Source organism: Erythrolamprus reginae, chromosome 5, assembly GCF_031021105.1.
Source record: "Erythrolamprus reginae isolate rEryReg1 chromosome 5, rEryReg1.hap1, whole genome shotgun sequence".
Classification (NCBI taxonomy): Eukaryota; Metazoa; Chordata; class Lepidosauria; order Squamata; family Dipsadidae; genus Erythrolamprus; species Erythrolamprus reginae.
This window is the reverse complement of record NC_091954.1, coordinates 111,272,677-111,293,588: the sequence shown is the minus strand read 5'-3', so window position 1 is coordinate 111,293,588 and position 20,912 is coordinate 111,272,677. Positions and strand designations below refer to the sequence as shown.

The following is a 20,912-nucleotide window of genomic DNA, read 5'->3' as shown; positions in this document are numbered from 1 at the left end:
CTCAGCACACACACCCTTTTTTTTTTTTTTTTGCAAAAATGGGACAAAAGGGCTTTGGAAGGCCAAAAATGGCTGTATTCAGTGTATCAGACATACTAATATTTCCATTCTCTTTTGGTTGGGGGGGGAAAGTTGTGTCTTATACTCTGAAAAATGCAGTATACAGTGATCCCTCTATTATCGCGAGGGTTCCGTTCCAAGACCCCTCGCGATAATCGATTTTTCGCGATGTAGTGGTGCGGAAGTAAAAACACCATCTGCTCACGCGCACCCCTTTTTCCATGGCCGCGCATGCGCAGATGGTGTTTTTACTTCCGCACCTGGGAAGACCCAGCAGCTGAGGAGCCGCCTGCCTGCCCGCTTGTCCGCCGCTTTTCAGCTTGTCCGCCGCTTGTCCGCTTGTCCGGCCGCCGCTTGTCTGCCGCTTTTCCACTTGTCCGGCCGCCGCTTGTCCGCCGCTCTGGGAGTTGAAGACCCAGGGAAGGTTCCTTCGGCCGCCCACCAGCTGATCTGCTCGGCAGCACAGTAGCAGCGAGGAGCCGAAGATGGGGTTTCCCCGTTGCCCACGCAAAGGGGAAACCCCATCTTCGGCTCCTTGCTGCTACTGCGCTGCCGAGCAGATCAGCTGGTGGGCATCCGAAGGAACCTTCTCTGGGTGCCGCCCGCTGCTCGAGAGCAAGAGGGGGAGAGATAGAGAAAGAGAGAGAAGGAAAGAAAGAGATGAGAGAGGGAGGAAGGAAGAGAGTGTGAGAGAGGAAGAAGCAAGATAGAGAAAGAGAGAGAGAAAGAAAGATGAGAAAGGAAGGGAGTGACGTCATCGGGTGGAAAAATCGCGATATAGTGTTTCACAAAGATCGAGATCGCGAAACTCGGGGGATCACTGTATTTCTTTTTTAATGAAATATTTGAAATATAGACAACAATTCAATGTATTGTGGTGATTTTAAAGTACATTTCATGGCGCGAGACTTCTGGGCAGAATATTTTTTTTTGGATACAGATTTGACCCACTTTTTCTCTCGGCCCATATTCCATAAAATCTCTTTATAGATTTAATTTGAGAGATTTAACTGCTAGTTATCCTGCTGGCAAATACTAAAGGGCTCTTCTATCTATGAAGTCAGACATATCAAACCGGCCCATCTGTCTCCAGAGGGCCTCTGCAGATGGTTCACTGACAAAGAAGATGCTCAGGGTGGACAATATGGGCAAAATCTTCAAGGTGAATGGTCCAAGGAGAAGAACAAGCAAAAGTAGGATGTCAAAGAGCACTAACATTTCTTCAACGGACACCCATCCTTTTTTACAGGTATAGATAGTCTTCAACTTACAACATAGAAACATAGAAGATTGACGGCAGGAAAAGACCTCACGGTCCATCTAGTCTGCCCTTATACTATGTCCTGTATTGTATCTTTGGATGGATATAGGTTTATCCCAGGCATGTTTAAATTCAGTTCCTGTAGATTTACCAACCACGTCTGCTGGAAGTTTGTTCCAAGCATCTACGACACTTTCAGTCAAATAATAGAAACATAGAAACATAGAAGACTGGCGGCAGAAAAAGACCTCATGGTCCATCTAGTCTGCCCTTATACTATTTCCTGTATTTTATCTTACAATGGATATAGGTTTATCCTAGGCATGTTTAAATACAGTTCCTGTGGATTTACCAACCACGTCTGCTTGAAGTTTGTTCCAAGCATCTACAACACTTTCAGTCAAATAATAGAAACATAGAAACATAGAAGACTGGCGGCAGAAAAAGACCTCATGGTCCATCTAGTCTGCCCTTATACTATTTCCTGTATTTTATCTTACAATGGATATATGTTTATCCCAGGCATGCTTAAATTCAGTTACTGTGGATTTACCAACCATGTCTGCTGGAAGTTTGTTCCAAGGATCTACTACTCTTTCAGTAAAATAATATTTTCTCATGTTGCTTTTGATCTTTCCCCCAACTAACTTCAGATCGTGTCCCCTTGTTCTTGTGTTCACTTTCCTATTAAAAACACTTCCCTCCTGAACCTTATTTAACCCTTTAACATATTTAAATGTTTCGATCATGTCCCCCCTTTTCCTTCTGTCCTCCAGGCTATACAGATTGAGTTCATGAAGTCTTTCCTGATACGTTTTATGCTTAAGACCTTCCACCATTCTTGTAGCCCGTCTTTGGACCCGTTCAATTTTGTCAATTTTGTCAATATTTTCTCACGTTGCTTCTGATCTTTCCCCCAACTAACCTCAGATTGTGTCCCCTTGTTCTTGTGTTTGCTTTCCTATTGAAAACACTTCTGTCCTGAACCTTATTTAAACCTTTAACATACAGGTTTCGATCATGTCCCCCCTTTCCCTTCTGTCCTCCAGACTGTACAGATGGAGTTTATGAAGTTTTTCCTGATAAGTTTTATGCTTAAGACCTTCCACCATTTTTGTAGCCCGTCTTTGGACCCGTTCAATTTTATCAATATCTTTTTGTAGGTGAGGTCTCCAGAACTGAACACAGTATTCCAAATGTGGTCTCACACCAGCGCTCTATATGGAGCTTGTCACATTGCCCACTCAGGTGGTGCCAGTGTGGCAACTCCTCCAGTTCTGGAGACCTCACCTACGAACGAGCAGCCAAGACTCAAAATGGAGCATTTCAAATATCAAAATGGCCCCTGGACCCCAACACCCAGCATAGGGCCATAGAGCAGGGATGGGGAATGATGGCGCCTCAAATGACTTGTGGACTTCAACTCCCAGAATTCCTCAGCTAGAATGGCTGGCTCAGGAATTCTGGGAGTTGAAGTCCACAAGTCATTTGAGGCGCCATCTTTGCCCCTCTCTGACACAGAGGGATGAGGAGCCAATTTAAAGTTATGGGGACAAGTGGACCAGATTGAAACACACAGACACAGAGAATATGTAAAACGTCTTCCTTGTGCCTGGTTATTTATAACTTGGAGATGGAAAGGAAAGATGACACTCTGAAAGATAAGAGAGGGGGGAAAGAGACAATTGTACAAAGGCAAAAGGGAAGGGCAGGATTTGACAAGTTGCTGCAGATCAAAGGGACAGAGAAATACCACGGATTCCAAAGGAACTTCATTAAAATTATTATTGCCTTTATTCTGCCATGGCGCACCGTCCAGATGGCCAGTATACGCACTCTTACACATGCACGCTTGCCAGCTTCACAAGGCAGCCTCGTTTTATCCTACGGCTCAGGCCCGCAGAGGCTTTTGGAAAAGAGAGAGAGAGAAAAAAAAGCCAAAGCAAAACAACAACAACGGAAAATCAAAACAAACAAACAAAAAAACCACCAAAAACCAAAAAAGAAGAAGAAAAATATAAGAAAAAAAATTAAAAGTGTTCCAGTCTTTTTTTTTGGCAGCAATCACAGCGTGTGTCAAGAAAATGAGACGTGGGGGGGAGGCCTGGGATGCGCTTCCCCTCGCCTGCCCCTTCTCCTCCAACGCAGCCTTTCCTCCTTTCAATCCCGCTGGGCCGGCAAGCTGCCTGTCCATCTGTGTGATCCTTGTGCAAACTCGTGCTGGCAAGCCCTGGGATGGGTAGGCCCGGAACCGCCAGAGGGGGAGAGAGAGAGGGAGCAAAATCACCCGACGTCCTATGTCCTGAAGCCGCCACCGACTTCACAGTTCCGGTGTGCCGAAGCCAAAGAAGCATCCGGCTCTGTAAACTCCTCCCCCGGCAGAAAATACGCCTCGCGTCGGCTCCGAATGGCCCCGGATGGCGCAGGATTGTCGAGGGCCCACGGAGAGGAAAAAACGTCCAGCCGGTTCCATGATCCTAGTGTGGTGCGACTCTCGAGGGACGACTTCACGTGTTGGGGCAAACGGGTTCCTCTTGGCCGGGACGGAGGGGGGGAAAGGCCACATTTCTGGTCAGTGAGGATGCCAAGGAAAGCCCGCGTGAGATCTTCCGAACCAGGAAAGCCCACGGAAGCTTGAAAGTCCTCCACGGCACCCACTGGAGGCAGACGTAGGGGACGGCTGTTTCGGTGAGCAAAAGGGACGATGTGCAGAGGCGCACCTTTCCCGGCTCCTTTCGCGGTAACCTGTCTTCAATATGAAGACGCTGAATTGCTGGCGCGCCGCCTCGAAGAACACCGCAGCCAAAACGAGGGAGGCGGCTCCTTGCGGATCTGGGAGTGTCTTTTAATCTAGCTAGGGTCATCCTAGTCCGTTCCGCCATAGGTCTGTTGGCAAACCGAGAAGCTCCCGGCCCTGATAACCGGAGAGGGGGGGAGTGAGGTTGGAGAAACCCCCCCTTCCTCAAACTCAGGAAGCCGGGCAGCACCGCAAACTAGAATCCTAGGGAAGTGACCCTCCAGGGAGGGGGGAAATCTGTTCCAAAAGTTACGAGTCCTCCGTGGTCAAACCTGAACGGGCAGAGTCTGGTTCATTTGTAACCTCATGTCCTGTATGCTGCTCAAGATTTTCTTTTGATGTCCTGCCAGCGTCACCCCTATCCTGAGCAGGTCCCTAAAAGAAAAAAAAAGACAATAAGGGGAAAATGAGTTAGCAGGGCAGAAGATGAAATATTGCCAACGGTGGAGTTCTTTTTTGACCACCGGAGATAACAAGAACAAGAACAAAAACACAGTTGGAAGGGACCTTGGAGGACTTCTAGTCCAACCCCCTGCTTGGGCAGGAAACCCTACACTATTTCAGACAGATGGTTATCCAACATCTGCTTAAAAACTTCCAGTTTTGGGGCATTCACAACTTCTGGAGGCAAGCTGTTCCACTGCTCAACCATTCTGACTATCAGGAAATTTCTCCTTAGTTCTAAATTACTTCTCTCTTTGTTTAGTTTCCACCCATAACTTCTTGTTCTACCCTCAGGTGCTTTGGAGAAAGGTTGACTCCCTCTTGTGTGTGGCAACCCCTGAGATACTGGAACACTGCTATCATGTCTCCCCTGGTCCTTCTTTTCATTAAACTAGCCATGCCCAGTTCTTGCAACCGATCTTCATATGTTTTAGCCTCTAATCCCCTCTTCTCTGCACTTTTTCTAGAGTCTCAACACCCTTTTTGCATTGTGTCGATCAAAACTGAATGCAGTATTCCAAGTGTGGCCTTATCAAGGCCTTATCAAGTGGTATTAACACTTCACGTGATCTTGATTCTATCCCTCTGTTAATGCAGCCTAGAACTCCTAAATACCAAGGCTTCTCCACTAGAGAGAAGTTCTTTAGATGTTTTGGTGTTCTAAGCCCACTTCCCCACCATGCTTTAAGACCAGTGGTTCTCAACCTGAGGATCGGGACCCCTTTGGGGAGTCAAAAGACCATTTCATGGGGGCGCCTAAGACCACAGGAAAAGACAAATATTTTCCATGGTGTTAGGAACTAAACCTTCTATTCTGCGATGGTGCTAGGAACTAAACCTGGGAACATAATTTTTACAATCCGACCAATCAGGCGTTTACAGTGGGGGTGTCCCTCTGGCCTTTCTGCCAATAAGCTTAAAGCTCTGTTGGGAGAATTGGCGCTAGACTTATGGTTGGGGGTCACCACAACACGAGGAACTGTATTAAGTGGTCACGGCATTAAAAAGGTTGAGAATCACTTCCTCCCACTTATGACTGTAATATTGTAACTTGTTGCTTGTATCCTTAAGATTTCTATTAATTTTGATTATTTCCTCATTGTTTATTTGACCCCTATGACAATCATTAAATGTTGTGCCTCATGATTCTTGACAAATGTATATTTTTCTTTTATGCACACTGAGAGCATCTGCACCGAATCCGAGACCAAGCTACAAGAAATAAATTGGAATCACTCTATAATATGTAAATAGATATATTGCTCTTGGGTCAAGTGGACTATACAAGAAACACCCCCGATTTGGTGGTGGGGAATGTGTGTGTGTCTGGGTGGTGGGCAAAATTCACTATGCACTGTTTTATGTTGTGTGTAATATAAATTTGTTAAAAATTAATAAAAAAAATTATTTAAAAAAAAAGAGAGCATTTGCACCAAAGACAAATTCCTTGTGTGTCCAATCACACTTGGCCAATAAACAATTCTATTCTATTCTATAAAGTCCTTTGCTGGATTTGTATAATTGTATGTTGAACCAGAGATAAAACCAAGGGGGATGAATCTGCGCTGCCAAGCAACCCCAATTTCCTAATATGTTTGAGGAATTGTACTCTTTACACTGAGCCGATTAAACTAGCATGGCCAAGATGCAATCTTCAGCCCTTGCCTTCTATCCAAAAGCAATATAGGTAGTCCTCAACTTGTGACTGCAATCGAACCTGGAAATTATGGTCGTAACTTGTGATGGTTGTAAAGTGGGATCATCCTATGACTTAATTTTACTAGGGTTTTACTCGAGAGAAGGAGGCCGCATTAGATAAATGTGTAACATATACTACTACTACTACTACTACTACTACTACTAATAATAATAATAATAATAATAATAATTTATTAGATTTGTATGCCGCCCCTCTCCGAAGACTCGGGGAGGCTTAAATACTTAAAATTAAACTAGAATAGGTTGGAAATGGAACTTGAGATTGAAGAATATGATTATTAGAATTGAAAAGGGAAGAAAAATTGCTTAGTCTGTCTCTTGTTTAATTAAAATTAGCCATTGAAATTATATTTCATATTTTTAAGGGTTTTTTTCTCTCTTAGACAGATGAAATAATTTTTGATTTGAAATGGGATTTAGGATACATTACTATGTTTTAAAGACAAGAGGTTTTACATATATATTCTTATTCATTGAAGGTATACATGTGTTGCTATGTATGCATGCTTTTAAGGTTGAGAAAAGTTTTTAAAAAATATTAGGGTTTTTTGTGATGGTTGCTATGTGAACCTGCACATTGTGCCCACATCTCCAAAATCAGTAGCAGGCCTTCACTGGTCATGTGACTACAGCTCATTGTACAAAAATGTAGGTTGGTTGATGAAAATGTGATCCTGAGGTGGGTAGTTGGATGGCCGTGACCACTGGAACTTTGGGACTGAATTTTGAGTAGCTTTTGAGTGGCATATTTTAACTTCAAATGGTCCCTAAGCGACAGTTGAAAGTTGAGGGCTGACGGTATACAACGGCACGCTTGTGACAAAAGGGAACCCAAAACTTATGATGCTTTGCCCGATTTTACGACCTAGGTTTGTTAAGTGAAACAATGTACAGTGGTACCCCTACCTACAAATGCTTCTACTTACAAACATTTCTAGATAAGAACCGGGTGTTCAAGATTTTTTTGCCTCTTCTTAAGAACCATTTTCCACTTATAAACCCGAGTCTCTGAAACTTTAACTGGAAAAGGTGGCCTCTCTAGGAATCTCCTGGGAGGAAACAGGGCCTCCACCCTCCCTGGGGTTTCCCCAATCACACACATTATTTGCTTTTACATTGATTCCTATGGGAAAAATTGCTGCTTCTTACAGACTTTTCTACTTAAGAACCTGGTCACGGAACGAATTAAGTTCATAAGTAGAGGTATCGCTGTACTTGTTAAGTTAGTAACACGGCTATTAAATGAGACAGGCTTCCCCAAGTGACTTTGCTAGGTCGCTAAATGGGATCGCATGACATCCCCCCCCACCAGGACAGCTTTTGACTCTCGATCACATGATCCCTGAAACGGTCGCTGAGTGTGAAAAAACGATCGCCAGTCACTTTTTTTCAGTGTAACTTTGGAACGGCCACTAATCGGACAACTTTAAGTTGATTTACAAAACATTTAACATTCAAGAGAAGTACAACAGTTTAACGGGTGCAGTTTTAAATGCAGCAGTATACACAGAATCCTCTTTCACTGAAGTTGCCAAATATATTTTAAAGCAAGGGTCCCCAAACTTGGCAACTTTTAAGACTTCAACTCAGGTTGACTCAGCCTTCCATCCTTCCCAGGTGGGTAAAATGAGGACCCAGATTGTGGGGGCAATATGCTGGCTCTGCTAAAAAGTGCTATTGCTAATACCCTGTTTCCCCGATAGTAAGACACCCCTGATTGTAAGATGTATCGGGGGTTTCAGGGGGGTCGGCTAATATAAGCCGTACCCCGAAAGTAAGACATATGTCTTACTTTCGGGGAAACACGGGGGTATTGCCGGGGGGGGAGCCCGATGACATCGCTTCCAAGCTCCCTGTGTGCCCTTCGCCGCGGCACCACCGCCTCTTCCCCGGCTTGGCAAAGCGAAGGACGGCGGCTTGCAGCGAAGGCGCTCGTCCCAGCAACCGAGTCCTGCCGAGGCTCGGCTGCAAGCGGCCAGCGAGGCCGACCAGCTCCGAGGCGAGCGGCCGGAGCTGCGCCCTCCTTCGCCCGCCTCCTTTCCGGCAGGCAGGTGGGGCTGCCCAACTGCACAGAGCGGCTCCTCCCCTCCAGACACACGCTTCCCCGACACGCGTCTGTGGCTCCACGCGTGCACGCCGCTTGGAGCCCTGAGGTTGAACTTGGAAAAGGGCTCACGAGGCTCCTGTCCCGTGGCTGCCCTTCTGGACTCTGGGGAGATGCCTTCGGGAACGCGACCCTTTCAATTTTTTTCCAATGTAAGACATACCCCGAAAGTAAGACGTAGTGGGGCTTTTGGGGGTAAAAAGAAAGTAAGACACTGTCTTACTTTCGGGGAAACACGGTATGCTGTAAGCCGGCCTGAGTCTAAGGAGAAGGGTGGCATTAAAAAATATATATCGAATAAATAAATAAATAAACCCCAAAATTCTCTGGCTGAGGAATTCTGCAACTTGAAGTCCACAAGTGTTAAAGTTGCCAAGTTTGTAGACCTCTGTTTTAAATATTGCAAAGCAATTTCTGACCTTTGGAAATAGTCCAACTTTCCCTGCTCTAAATGGCTGACTGGAATTACACTCCATGTGTACAATTTTCTCTCTCTCTCTCTCTCTCTCTCCCTCTCACACCTACACACCCACACCTTGACAATTGCACAGCAAAACTAATCTCTACTGCAGTGTTTCCCAACCTTGGCCACTTGAAGATATTTGGACTTCAACTCCCAGAATTCCCCAGCCAGCGAATGCTGGCTGAGGAATTCTGGGAGTTGAAGTCCAGATATATTCAAGTTGCCACGGTTGGGAAACACTGCTTACTGTATGGATGGAAGCAGCCATTTTGTCAATTTCTACTTTTCCTGCAGAAGAAAAGGAGAGCGCGGTGTCTTTCAATTTTCCCTACTGACAACAACCTTATGAAATATAGTAAGTAGAAGGGGTGGGGTGGGTGGGAGAGACTGGCTTTGTTTGTTTCTCTCCCCCCCCCCCAAATTTGTGGGATTTTGCTTTTTTTTAAAAAAAATAACAAAATAACAACCAGTATTAACACACCTACTGAATATAGCTGTATACAAGCCCATCCAATTCTCCTATTGTCCTCTTACTATTTACTTATTTTATATTTATATAAACTACTACTATCTTATATATGTTTGCCAAATAAATAAATAAAAATAAATTGAGGGATAAGCCAACCTTCAATTTTATTTCATTTTTAACCAAAATTCCATGGTAAATGTGCCACCAGCGAATATGCATTTTTAAAAAAATGGAATTTTGGTTAAAAATTTTGGGGTCTGCTTATCTGCAGAGGGGCTTATACCTGTGAATGTCTACTGGAAATAAGGGTACTTTAAAAAGCATTACTGTATAAAGGATAAATACAGTGATCCCCCGAGTTTCGCGCTCTCGATCATTGCTAATCGCTATATCGCGATTTTTCCACCCGGAAGTAAAAACACCATCTGCGCATGCGCGCCCCTTTTTTCTATGGCCACGCATGCGTAGATGGTGGAGTTTGCGTTCCCCGGGCAGATCAGCTGCTGGGCGGCTTCCCTGGGTCTTCCCCCTCTTGCTGGCGGGAGGGCGAGCGGCGGGCATCAGCGAGGAGCCGGGGTTTCCCCTTTGCGTGGGCGGCCACTAAGACCCCAGCGCCGCTTCCCAGCTGAGTCCCGAAGCCAAACGCGGAAGTTCGCCTTTGCCGTCTGGCTTCAGGACTCAGCTGGGAAGCGGCGCGAGCGAACGGAGTGGGCGGGCGAAGGGCGGGCGAGCGGCAACAAGGAGTTTGCGTGGGCGGTGGGGAAACCCCAGCGCCGCTTCCCAGCTGAGTCCCGAAGCCAAACGCGGAAGTTCGCCTTTGCCGTCTGGCTTCAGGACTCAGCTGCTGCAAGCGAGCAGCCGGGCGGGCGGGCGAACGGGCAAGCAGCAAGCGATCTTGGGGTTTCCCCGTTGCCTGGGCAACGGGGAAACCCCATCTTCGGCTCCTCGCTGCTGCCGCGTTGCGGAGCAGATCAGCTGTTGGGCGGCCGAAGGGGTCTTCCCCGCCGCCCACACGCAAACTCCACCATCTGCGCATGTGCGGCCATGGAAAACAGGACGCGCATGCGCAAATGGTGTTTTTACTTCCGTGCCGCTACATCGCGAGTTTACGATTATCGCAAGGGGTCTTGGAACGGAACCCTCGCGATAATCAGGGGATCACTGTAAATCCCTTCCGCAGATAAGCTGAAAGTAATTCTTTTTCTACCTTGTGGGCCTCAAAGGCTATATAATGTCACATAAGTATTTTAAATTCTTTCCGGGTTTTAATCTTTCTATTTGTCACATAGTTTTCCTTGTTTAGAGGGTTGCACCAGTTGTAAATGTTATACTTCTCTTTTGAATGTAAAATGTTCTGGACTCATAAAATAAATAAACAGACAAGCTAAATGTGCTTTTTTTGGGTGCATTTTGGTCTCTAAACATTTTGGCTTTCCCATGAATAAATATAGTGCATGACTTTTTTGTTTTTGCAAAACCCACAGAAAAACACACCAGGATCATATTCCCCAACCTTGCTTTCCGAGTTTGTTTATATATTAAGATTTATAAACAGCCTCAGATAACATCCATTTATTTATTTTATAAGTCACCTTTCATTCAAAAGTTGAAGACAGTATAACTAGCTTTCTTTTTTTTCTTACAACAATAATCCTACAGGGTGGGTTTTGCTGGGGGGAGAGTGATGGTTTGTGTGGGGTGGGGGGTGTAACTAGAACTGAGGAATTCTGGGAATTGAAGTCCATAAGTCTTAAAGTTGCCAAGTTTGAAAACTTGGAAACTGACTACAGTGATCCCCCGATTATCGCGAGGGTTCCGTTCCAAGACCCCTCGCAATAATCGATATTTCGGGATGTAGGGTTGCGGAAGTAAAAACACCATCTGCGCATGCGTGCCCCTTTTTCCATGGCCGCACATGCGCAGATGGTGGAGTTTGCGTGTGGGCGGCGGGGAAGACCGGGGAAGGTTCCTTCGGCCGCCCAACAGCTGATCTGCTCCGCAGCGCGGCAGCAGCGAGGAGCCGAAGATGGGGTTTCCCCGTTGCCCAGCCGAAGGAACCTTCCCCGGTCTTCCCCGCCGCCCAGGCAAAGGGGAAACCCCAAGATCGCTTGCCGCTTGCCCGTCACCCGCTCGCCCGGCCGCTCGCTTGCCGCTTGCCGCTTGCCCGTTCGCCCGCCCGCCTGCTCGTTTGCCGCTTGCCCGTCACTCGCTCGCCCGGCCGCTCGCTTGCCCGTTCGCCCGCCCGCCTGCTCGCTTGCCGCTTGCCCGTTCGCCCGCCCGCCCGCCCGGCTGCTCGCTTGCCGCTCGAGAGCAAGAGGGGGAGAGATAGAGAAAGAGAGAGAAGGAAAGAAAGAGATGAGAGAGGGAGGAAGAGAGTGTGAGAGAGGAAGAAGCAAGATAGAGAAAGAGAGAGAGAAAGAAAGATGAGAAAGGAAGGGAGTGATGTCATCGGGTGGAAAAATCGCGATATAGCCTTTCGCAATGATCGGGATCGCGAAACTCGGGGGATCACTGTATTCTTAAGTCCCTGGCCTAACAGAAGGCTATGGCCATTTTTATTCAACACTGAACTATGCAAAAATACAAAATAATAATAATAATTATGGGTTATTCAAAAAAGCACATTACATTCTACATTCCTAATCTCCAAGATTCATTTATCTTGGAGAAAAATCACTAGAACAAAACCAAACCAAAAGACCCCCAAAAGTTCAATTGTTTTCAACCAAGCTTTAACTTCGGGCTTAGAAAAATGAGTATATTGTGAGCCGCCCCGAGTCCCTGGAGAGGGGTGGCATACAAATCCAATCAATCAATAAATCAATAAATCAATCAATTTGTGTACAGTTTGTGTTTGTGACTGTAGAGGTAGTCTTTGACTTACAGTCATCTATTTAGCGACGGCTTGAAAATCTAACTTTGGAAAAAACTTAACCACCAGTGCTCAAACTTACGACGGTTACAGCATTCCTACAATCACATGATTCAAAGTCGGACGCTTGGCCACCGGGATGCATTTATTATGATGGCCGCAGTGTCCTGAGGTCATGTGATTGCAACTTGCGGCCTTCCCAGCCAGCTTGCGATGAGTAAAGGAAAAATAGGTTTGTTTAATGACTGCATTACACTTCACAGATGCCACAATTTCCTTAACCACCATGGCAAAAAAATAAAGAGAAGATCATAACAATTTTAATTTTAATGGATTAGCAGAGTTGGCAAAAACCTTGAAGGTCATTTAGTCCAACCTTCTGCCAAAGCAGAAGACCCTACATCTTGCCTCTACCTAGGATAGAACTCTCAACCTCCTGATTATGAGGCAAGAGCTTAACCAACTGTCTTGCTTAACAATGGAAAATTTTTGTCCCAAATGTCAGAAAACAAGGACAATGAAAAATCAAGATGGTGGCCTTGACTGCACAACCAATGTCAGCTTTTTTTTGACATACACAAAAGGGGAAGTCACACAGCTGCAGGCAATATCATTGATAGATAGATAGATAGATAGATAGATAGATGGATGGATGGATGGATGGATGGATGGATGGATGGATGGATGGATAGATGGATTGGGATTGGGATGCCGCCCCTCTCCAGGAATGCCCTCTGAAGACAACCCTAGTTGGAAGACTGGGTTCAAGGTTATTTCATTATTTATTTAAAAGATGTTATTTTATCCAATGACTTTTGAAGTAAGATAAATGTCAAAAGCGGAAATATGTTTGCCCAAAGAGATTTCAATTACCCATCATCATCATCATTGTTGCTGCTGTTGTTCTTGATATGGTTATTATTCTATTTATACAATTTACAAAATGTTTCTGACTCGGTTTTCGGTAGATGTAACTAAGGGGGCTCCAACCTTGGCCATTTTAAGACTTGTGGACTTTAACTCCCAGAGTTCCTCAGCCTACTGGCTGAAGAATTCTGGGAGTTGAAGTCCACAAGTCTTAAAGTGGCCAAGGTTGGAGACCATTAATTCCCAGAGGACTACAATAGCTAAAGATAACCTTCCAAAAAGCATCAACAACAACAACATCATCATCATCATCATCATCATAATAACAACAATTATTATTATTATAGCAAATGGTCCTTGACTCATCATTGTAATGGAGTCTGTCCCTTGTGGTGGTAAGTCGTGGCAGTTCTTACGTGAAGTGCCTATGTGATTATTTTGTTTAACAACCACAATTCCTGCTCTCCCCATTGGAGTTGTTAAGTGACAGTGTGGGTCATTAAATGCATCCCATAGTGCCTGGAGGTGAGGGTGCAGCACCCATCCATCTCCCTTCAGGGCCTCCCCAAACCCGAGACATCCTATGCTCTGCTGGGTCCCCATAAGCCAGTGATGGCAAACCTATGGTGCGGGTGCCACCAGTGGCACGTGGAGCTATACTGGAGAGCCGGCAAGGCGTTGCCCTATATGTGCGTTGGCTAGTGGATTTCAGGCTTCAGGGAAGGCCGTTTTGCCCTCTGGAGGCTGCAGGAAAGCTTCCTGGAAGGCCCGGAGTGTGAAAAACGGCCCAATGGGCAAACCGGAAGTTTGGAAAAACGGACTTCTGGTTTGCCTGTTGTGCTGTTTTTTGCACTCCGGGGCTTCAGGAAGCTTCCCTCAGGTCTCTGAAGTGCGAAAAACAGCAGAACGGGGAAACCAAAAGTCCATTTTTCCAAACTTCCGGTTTGCCTGTTGGGATGTTTTTTTCACTGTCGCAGGCTTCAGTGAGGCCTATGCGCATGCATGGGCAATGTGTGTGTATTGTGTCTGCATGTGGAGGGGCAGCATGTGTGTGTGTGCGTGCATGCGTGGGGGGAGGGGAGGGGTATAGGCACATGCATGCCGGCTAGCGTGTTAGTGTGCGCATAGGCCCACTTTTGGCACTCAAACCAAAAAAAGGTTTGCCCTCATTGCCATAGGCCTTGGTGCTGATTTTTACCTTGCTGGGACCCACACCTTCCCCCCATCATGATTCAGTCCACTAATCAGCTGACGCCATATGGTCTTCCTATACGCTCTGAAGGAAGAGCTGGGCGCCATTTTGGGAGACTCTGTTCCAGAGGCGCCATTTTGAGAGCAACCCCAATTGATCGCCAAGGATTGGCACATGCCCGAATTTTGTTCATGGACCCACGGGGAGCACTGCAGCAGCCATAATTTTGGGCAGAGGTTATAACTACCCTTCATTCAGCACCATTGCACTTTTGAATGGCCGCTGAATTAAATGATCGTAACTCAAGAACTGCCAGTATTGTGCGGCTTAATTTAATTAAATGTATTTTGTGGAGGCGATCATTGCTACATTGGCCATGTATCACATTCAATAGGTTGTGTTGTTATTGTTATTGGCTCTGTTATGGTTTGTTAATGTCACTATGGGTGTCAATGCAGGAATTTATATATATAAGTTTCCAAGCTTCGTGCTGTTGTAAAATGGAATGTTTGCAACTGTCATTTCTTCCTAGTATATAGTGTGGGGGTGGAGATTTGGTTTGAATGTATATATTTGTTTTCGTAGATTTTCACGGGTATATGTATATAGATTGTTCTGAGTTCGGGTTTTGCCCTGTGTAATATTTTGCATGTTTATGCGACGTTTCGGTGAAATCACATTCACCATCATCAGGCTGAAGTTTTAAGCTTCGTGTTGCTGTAAATATCCATATTTACAGCAACACGAAGCTTACAGGTATGACGGTCTTGGTATATTCGGGTTTCTTCCCGTGTAGGATTTGGAAATTTCTGGCGACGTTTCGACGAGGTCTCACTCGTCATCTTCAGGCTGGTGTTTCTGTCCTTCTTCTCAGGCGAACCCAGTGTTCGCCTGAGAAGAAGGACAGAAACACCAGCCTGAAGATGACGAGTGAGACCTTGTCGAAACGTCGCCAGAAATTTCCAAATCCTACACGGGGAGGTGTCACTCGTCATCTTCAGGCTGGTGTTTCTGTCCTTGTTCTAAGGCAAACACTGCAGTGTTCGCCTTAGAACAAGGACAGAAATATATATATTTTCTCAAATTCACACGGAACAGAATAACAGATTGGAAGCAGTGATGAATTCTACTTTTTAAACTACTGGTTCTGTGGGCATGGCTTGGTGGACACGGTGTGGCTTGGTGGCGTGGCTTGGTGGTCGTAGCAGTAGAAGGATACTGCAAAATCCCCATTCTCTCCTCACTCCTGGGGGAAGGATATTGCTAAATCTTCATCCTCACCCATCCTCAAATACCCAGAGATGATATTTGCTGGTTCTATGAACTACTCAAAATTTCCGCTACTGGTTCTCCAAAACCGGTCAAAATCTGGATTCCACTCCTTGTTGGAAGGGTCCTTGAAAGTCCTCTAGTTCAAGCCCCCCCCCTGCCAGCAGGAGACCCTATACAGTGATACCTCCTCTTACAAACGCCTCGCCATACAAACTTTTTGAGATAAAAACCCGGGGTTTAAGATTTTTTTGCCTCTTCTTCCAAACTATTTCCACCGTCGCTGGGATGCCCCGCCTCTGGACTTCCGTTGCCAGCGAAGCACCCGTTTTTGCACTGCTGGGATTCCCGAGGCTCCCCTCCATGGGAAACCCCACCTCCGGACTTCCGTGTTTTTGTGATGCTACACGGGAATCCCAGCAGGGCAATCCCAGCAGCGCAAAAATGGGTGCTTCGCTGGCAACGGAAGTCTGGAGGTGGGGTTTCCCATGGAGGGGAGCCTCAGTGAAATCGCAGCATCGCAAAAACACAGAGGTCCGGAGGTGGGACTTCGAGGACTTTGGTGTTTTTGCGATGCTGCGATTTCATTGATGCTCCCCTCATTTTTGCGATGCTGGGATTCCCCTGCAGCATCGCAAAAACGCAGAAGTCCGGAGGTGGGGTTTCCCATGAAGGGGAGCCTCAGGGGAATCCCAGCAGCGCAAAAATGGGCGCTTCAGCTGGCAAAAGGGGTGAATTTTGGGCTTGCACACATTAATCGCTTTTCCATTGATTCCTATGGGAAACATTGTTTTATCTTACAAACTTTTCACCTTAAAAACCTCATCCCGGAACCAATTAAGTTTGTAAGACAAGTTTGTATCACTGTACTAGTAATGGGCTCCTATGGGTACGGTCAGGTACACAGAACCGGTAGAAAAATTTTGGCCAGGTATGCAGAACCGATAGAAAGATTTTGATTTTTTCCTCCCCTTCTGGGCTGAGTATGTTTTTCCTATCACAATAAATGAGGTTGAATGTGTATAATTTTATAAGAGCTGTGTGTGTGTGTGTGTGTGTGTACGTACACATACAATTTATATAGTAGATAATGTATATTTTTGTGTGCTTGTGTGTAATATGTAAGTACACATATGACATACATACATAGAATTAAAGAGTATGTTTTGGATGTTCAGTACTAGAAATTGTATCTCTTTGAGGCAAGGAGAAGCCAGGCACCCTAACCCTAATCCAAACCCTTGACGTGAGTGACGTCAAGTTGGCTACCTTTAAGCCAGTCACATGACCTTTAAACCACCTACGGTCACATGATCGTCGAGCCACTCCCACCTGGTCACATGGCCAACAAGCCACAACCACAGAATCACAATGTCCTGAAGTTTGAGTGTTGGTCTTCCTTGAGCATGATATAATTAAGAGTCATCTCCCGCCAAACAATAATAATAATGATCCAATAGATATGCTCTTTTGCTTTCTCACCAGGCTCAAGGTTGACTCAGCCTTCCATCATACCGAGGTGGGTAAAATGAGGACCCAAATTGTTGGGGGCAAATATATGCTGATTCTGTAAACCACTCAGAGAGGGCTGTAAAAGCACTGTGAAGCGGTATATAAGTCTAAGTGCTATTGCTATTTCTAACCAAGGACAGGACACGGATTGATCGGACGAATTGCCTTCCCTTTTTTCTTTTTGTTCAAACAGCAATTTTTTCCCCCTAGCTTGCTTATTTTTGCTTCAGTTGAAGTTTTTTTCATTTGTGGGTCTGGCACACAAAGAGCATCGCTTGCATCCTGATGGCCTGTCTATGTTACGGAGGAAGTTTTCCCACACTGCAAAAGGTGGAGACAGGTTAGAGGAGGAAAAGGACAAGGATGGTGGCTGGCAGAGAATGAGCTGAAGTCGGCAGCAGACAACACAACGATCCTTCCTGTGTCAAGCCCTCAAATTTAAGGTGTCCTGCTTGAGTAGGGGGTTGGACTAGAAGACCTCCGAGGTCACTTCCAACTCTGTTATTGTTGTTACATGCCATGTGTCCAGCAAAACAGGTAGCCCTGGACTGGCAATCATCGTAAGCCGCCCAGAGTCCATTAGGAGTTGGGCAGCCTAGAAGTTAAATAAATGAAATGAAATTAGTTCAGCAACTACAGTGATACCTCGCCTTACGAACTTAATTGGTTCTGGGACGAGGTTCGTAAGGTGAAATGTTTGTAAGACGAAACAATGCTTCCCATAGGAATTAATGGAAAAGCGATTAATGCATGCAAGCCCAAAACTCACCCCTTTTGCCAGCCAAAGTGCCCGTTTTTGTGCTGCTGGGATTCCCCTGAGGCTCCCCTCCATGGGAAACCCCACCTCCGGACTTCCATGTTTTTGTGAGGCTCCCCTCGCTGGGAAACCCCACCTGTGGACTTCCGTTGCCAGCGAAGCGCCCGTTTTTGTGCTGCTGGGATTCCCCTGCAGCATCGCAAAAACAGGGAAGTCCGGAGGTGGTGTTTCCCATGGAAGGGAGCCTCAGGGAAATCCCAGCAGTGCAAAAATGGGCGCTTCGTTGGCAACAGCCACCCCGAGTCTGCAGAGAGGGGCGGCATACAAATCTAAATAATAAATAATAAATAAATAAAATAGAAATCCGGAGGCTGGGCATCTCAATGGCGTCGGCTTGGGTTTGTAAGGTCAAAATAGTTTGGAAGAAGAGGCAAAAAAATCTTAAACCCCGGGTTTGTATCTCGAAAAGCTTGTATGACAAGGGGTTTGTAAGACAAGGTATCACTGTACTGTTCAAAATTTCAACAGTACTGAAAATAGTGACTTAGGACCAATCTTCACCCTTACAACGGTGCCGAATCCCCACTCTCGTTTGATCAAAATTTGGGTGCTTGGCAACCAATACATCTATTTATAAGAGTTGCAGCTTCCCAGAGTCATGTGGTCGCCTTTTGCAAAATTCCCTGCTGGCGCCTGATAAGCGAAGTCAATGGGAAGAAAGCTGCCTTCACTTGATTACGGCTTAGCGGGTTCTTAGTGCAGCTTAGGGCACCTTAGGATTCACTTGGTGACCGCATGGTTCACTTCATGCCTGCCCGATTTACTTAACAAACATGGCAAAAAAAATATCATAAAATCAAGTGCCACTCATTTAACAACCTCCTTGTTTAGCAACCAAAACGTCTGATCTTAATTGTGGTCGTTAAGTCAAAGATTATCTGACTACTGGCCCTGTCTTTCGTAAACTACTCAAGACTCATTTATACCGCCAGGCATAGGGGAGTTGAGATATTCCTTCCCCCTAGGGCATTACAAGTTATGCATGGTATGTCTGTGTGTATGTTTGGTTTTATAATAAGGGTTTTTAGTTGTTTTATTATTGGATTGTCACATGCTGTTTTTATCATTGTTGTTAGCCGCCCTGGAGTCTACGGAGAGGGGCGGCATACAAATCCAATAAATAAATAAATTATTATTATTTTGAGTTGCAGTCGACCAAACGGCTCAAACTTAACCCAGGCAAGACCGAGTGGCCTTGGGCATTTCCTCCTAAGGACTCCACGATCTGTCCCTCCATCGTTCTGGGTGGGGAAACATTAACCCCCTCAGATAGGGTCCGCAACCTGGGTGTCCTCCTGGACCCACAGCTGAGTTTTGACTACCATCTTTCGGCTGTGGCCAGAGGGACCTTTGCCCAGGTTTTCACCTGGTTTACCAGTTGTAGCCCTACTTGGATCAGTAGACTCTACGCGCAGTCGTCAGGCCTTCATCACCGCCCGTGTTGATTATTGCAATGCGCTCTACATGGGGCTACCCTTGAAAAGTGTTTGGAGACTGCAAATAGTCCAGAATGCAGTTGTGCGAGCTGTCATGGGTTCACGTCGGTACACCCATATAACACCTATGCTCCGTGAGCTGCACTGACTTCCTATTTGTCTCCGGGCACAATTCAAGGTGTTGGTTATTGCCTATAAAGCCTTACATGGCTCAGGGCCAGACTACTTATGGGACAGTCTCTTGCCACATAACTCCCAGAGACCAATTAAAGCACACAGAATTGGCCTCCTCCGTGTCCCATCGACTAAGCAATGCAGGTTGACGGGACCACGGGGGAGGGCCTTCTCTGTGGCGGCCCCGGCTCTATACTCCCCCATGTCCGTACTGCTCCCACCCTACTGGCCTTCCTTAAGGCCACAAAGACCTGGCTTTGCTGGCAGCCTGGGGGGCCATGAACTAACAACTGCCAAGGCCACACTGTATGAATGGTATGTATGTATGGGATTATGATTGTTTTATAATTAATGGCTTTCTTTTAATACGGATTTTATAGTTTTTGATTATATTTGACTTCTTTTTATTGTTTTGTATCTATTTCTATTTCTTTTTATATTATTATTGTAAACCACCCTGAGTCCTTCGGGACTGGGCGGCATAGAAGTAGAATAAATAAAATAAACAAACAAACGAACAAACAAACAAATAAATTTGAAACCCACCTCTGTCGTCAGGCATGGGGGAATTGAAATTTCTCTTCCCCCTAGGCTTATAGAATTTATACATGGTATGCTTGTATGTATGAGTGGTTTTTTAAATTGGGGGTTTTTAGATTGTTTTTAATATTAGATTTGTTTACATTGTCTTTTTATATTGTTGTTAGCCGCCCCGAGTCTTCGGAGAGGGATGGCATACAAATCTAATAAATAATAATAATAATAATAATAATAATAATAATAATAATAATAATAAATAAATAAATCACTCACTCACTCACTCACTCACTCACTCACTCACTCACTCAATCAATCAATCAATCAATCAACAACCGGGCAGTACTTTTACAGTGACCCTCCTTCCTTCCATCTCAAGACCAGGAGTAAAGCACCTCCTGGAAATTGGGTGTACCAATCATGACAAGCTACCTTCTTTTTATCGTAGCCTGCAAACCCAACAGGACTCCAGCACCATAATTTGCCTCCCTGTGTTGACAAGATATCCTGGTTAACAGAGTAGTTAAAAATGGTAAAAAGTAAAAAAGTCCCTGAGGATTGCAGTCTGCTAGTCGTTGGTGATGTTGGAAGAGCCAGCGCTGTCCAAAGATATTTCCGCAGTCCTGCGGCCGGCACAACATTCCGAATCACTGTTACTTTTCCCACCAAAGTGGTACCTATTTATCTACTCGCATTTGCATCCTTTCGAACTGCTAGGTAGGCAGGAGCTGAGGCAATAACGGGAGTTCATTCTATTGTGTGGCAATCGGGTCACAAACTTCAACTGTTGACTTTCCAGCCAACAAGCCCAGCATCTTAACCCCCTCCCTTTAAAAAAGACCCTGCATTTATTGAAAAAGACCCCAGCCTTGATCCCAATGAGAATCTTCTTGTTCACCGGATCAGAATATCTCCGAGA

At 45.6% G+C, this 20,912-nt stretch overlaps 1 protein-coding gene across 2 annotated transcripts in view; it reads right to left on the bottom strand.

Moving 5' to 3' along the window:
- Window positions 1–3,092: 3,092 nt before the first annotated feature.
- The window catches only part of EPHB3 (EPH receptor B3), a 186,767-nt gene continuing 168,947 nt past the window's right edge, over window positions 3,093–20,912 (bottom strand). For both annotated transcript variants that reach the window (XM_070753736.1, XM_070753737.1), the window contains one exon: window positions 3,093–4,493. In XM_070753736.1, coding sequence (XP_070609837.1) covers window positions 4,385–4,493 — 109 coding nt within the window. In that variant the 3' untranslated portion in view covers window positions 3,093–4,384. The remainder of the gene's footprint in view (window positions 4,494–20,912) is intronic.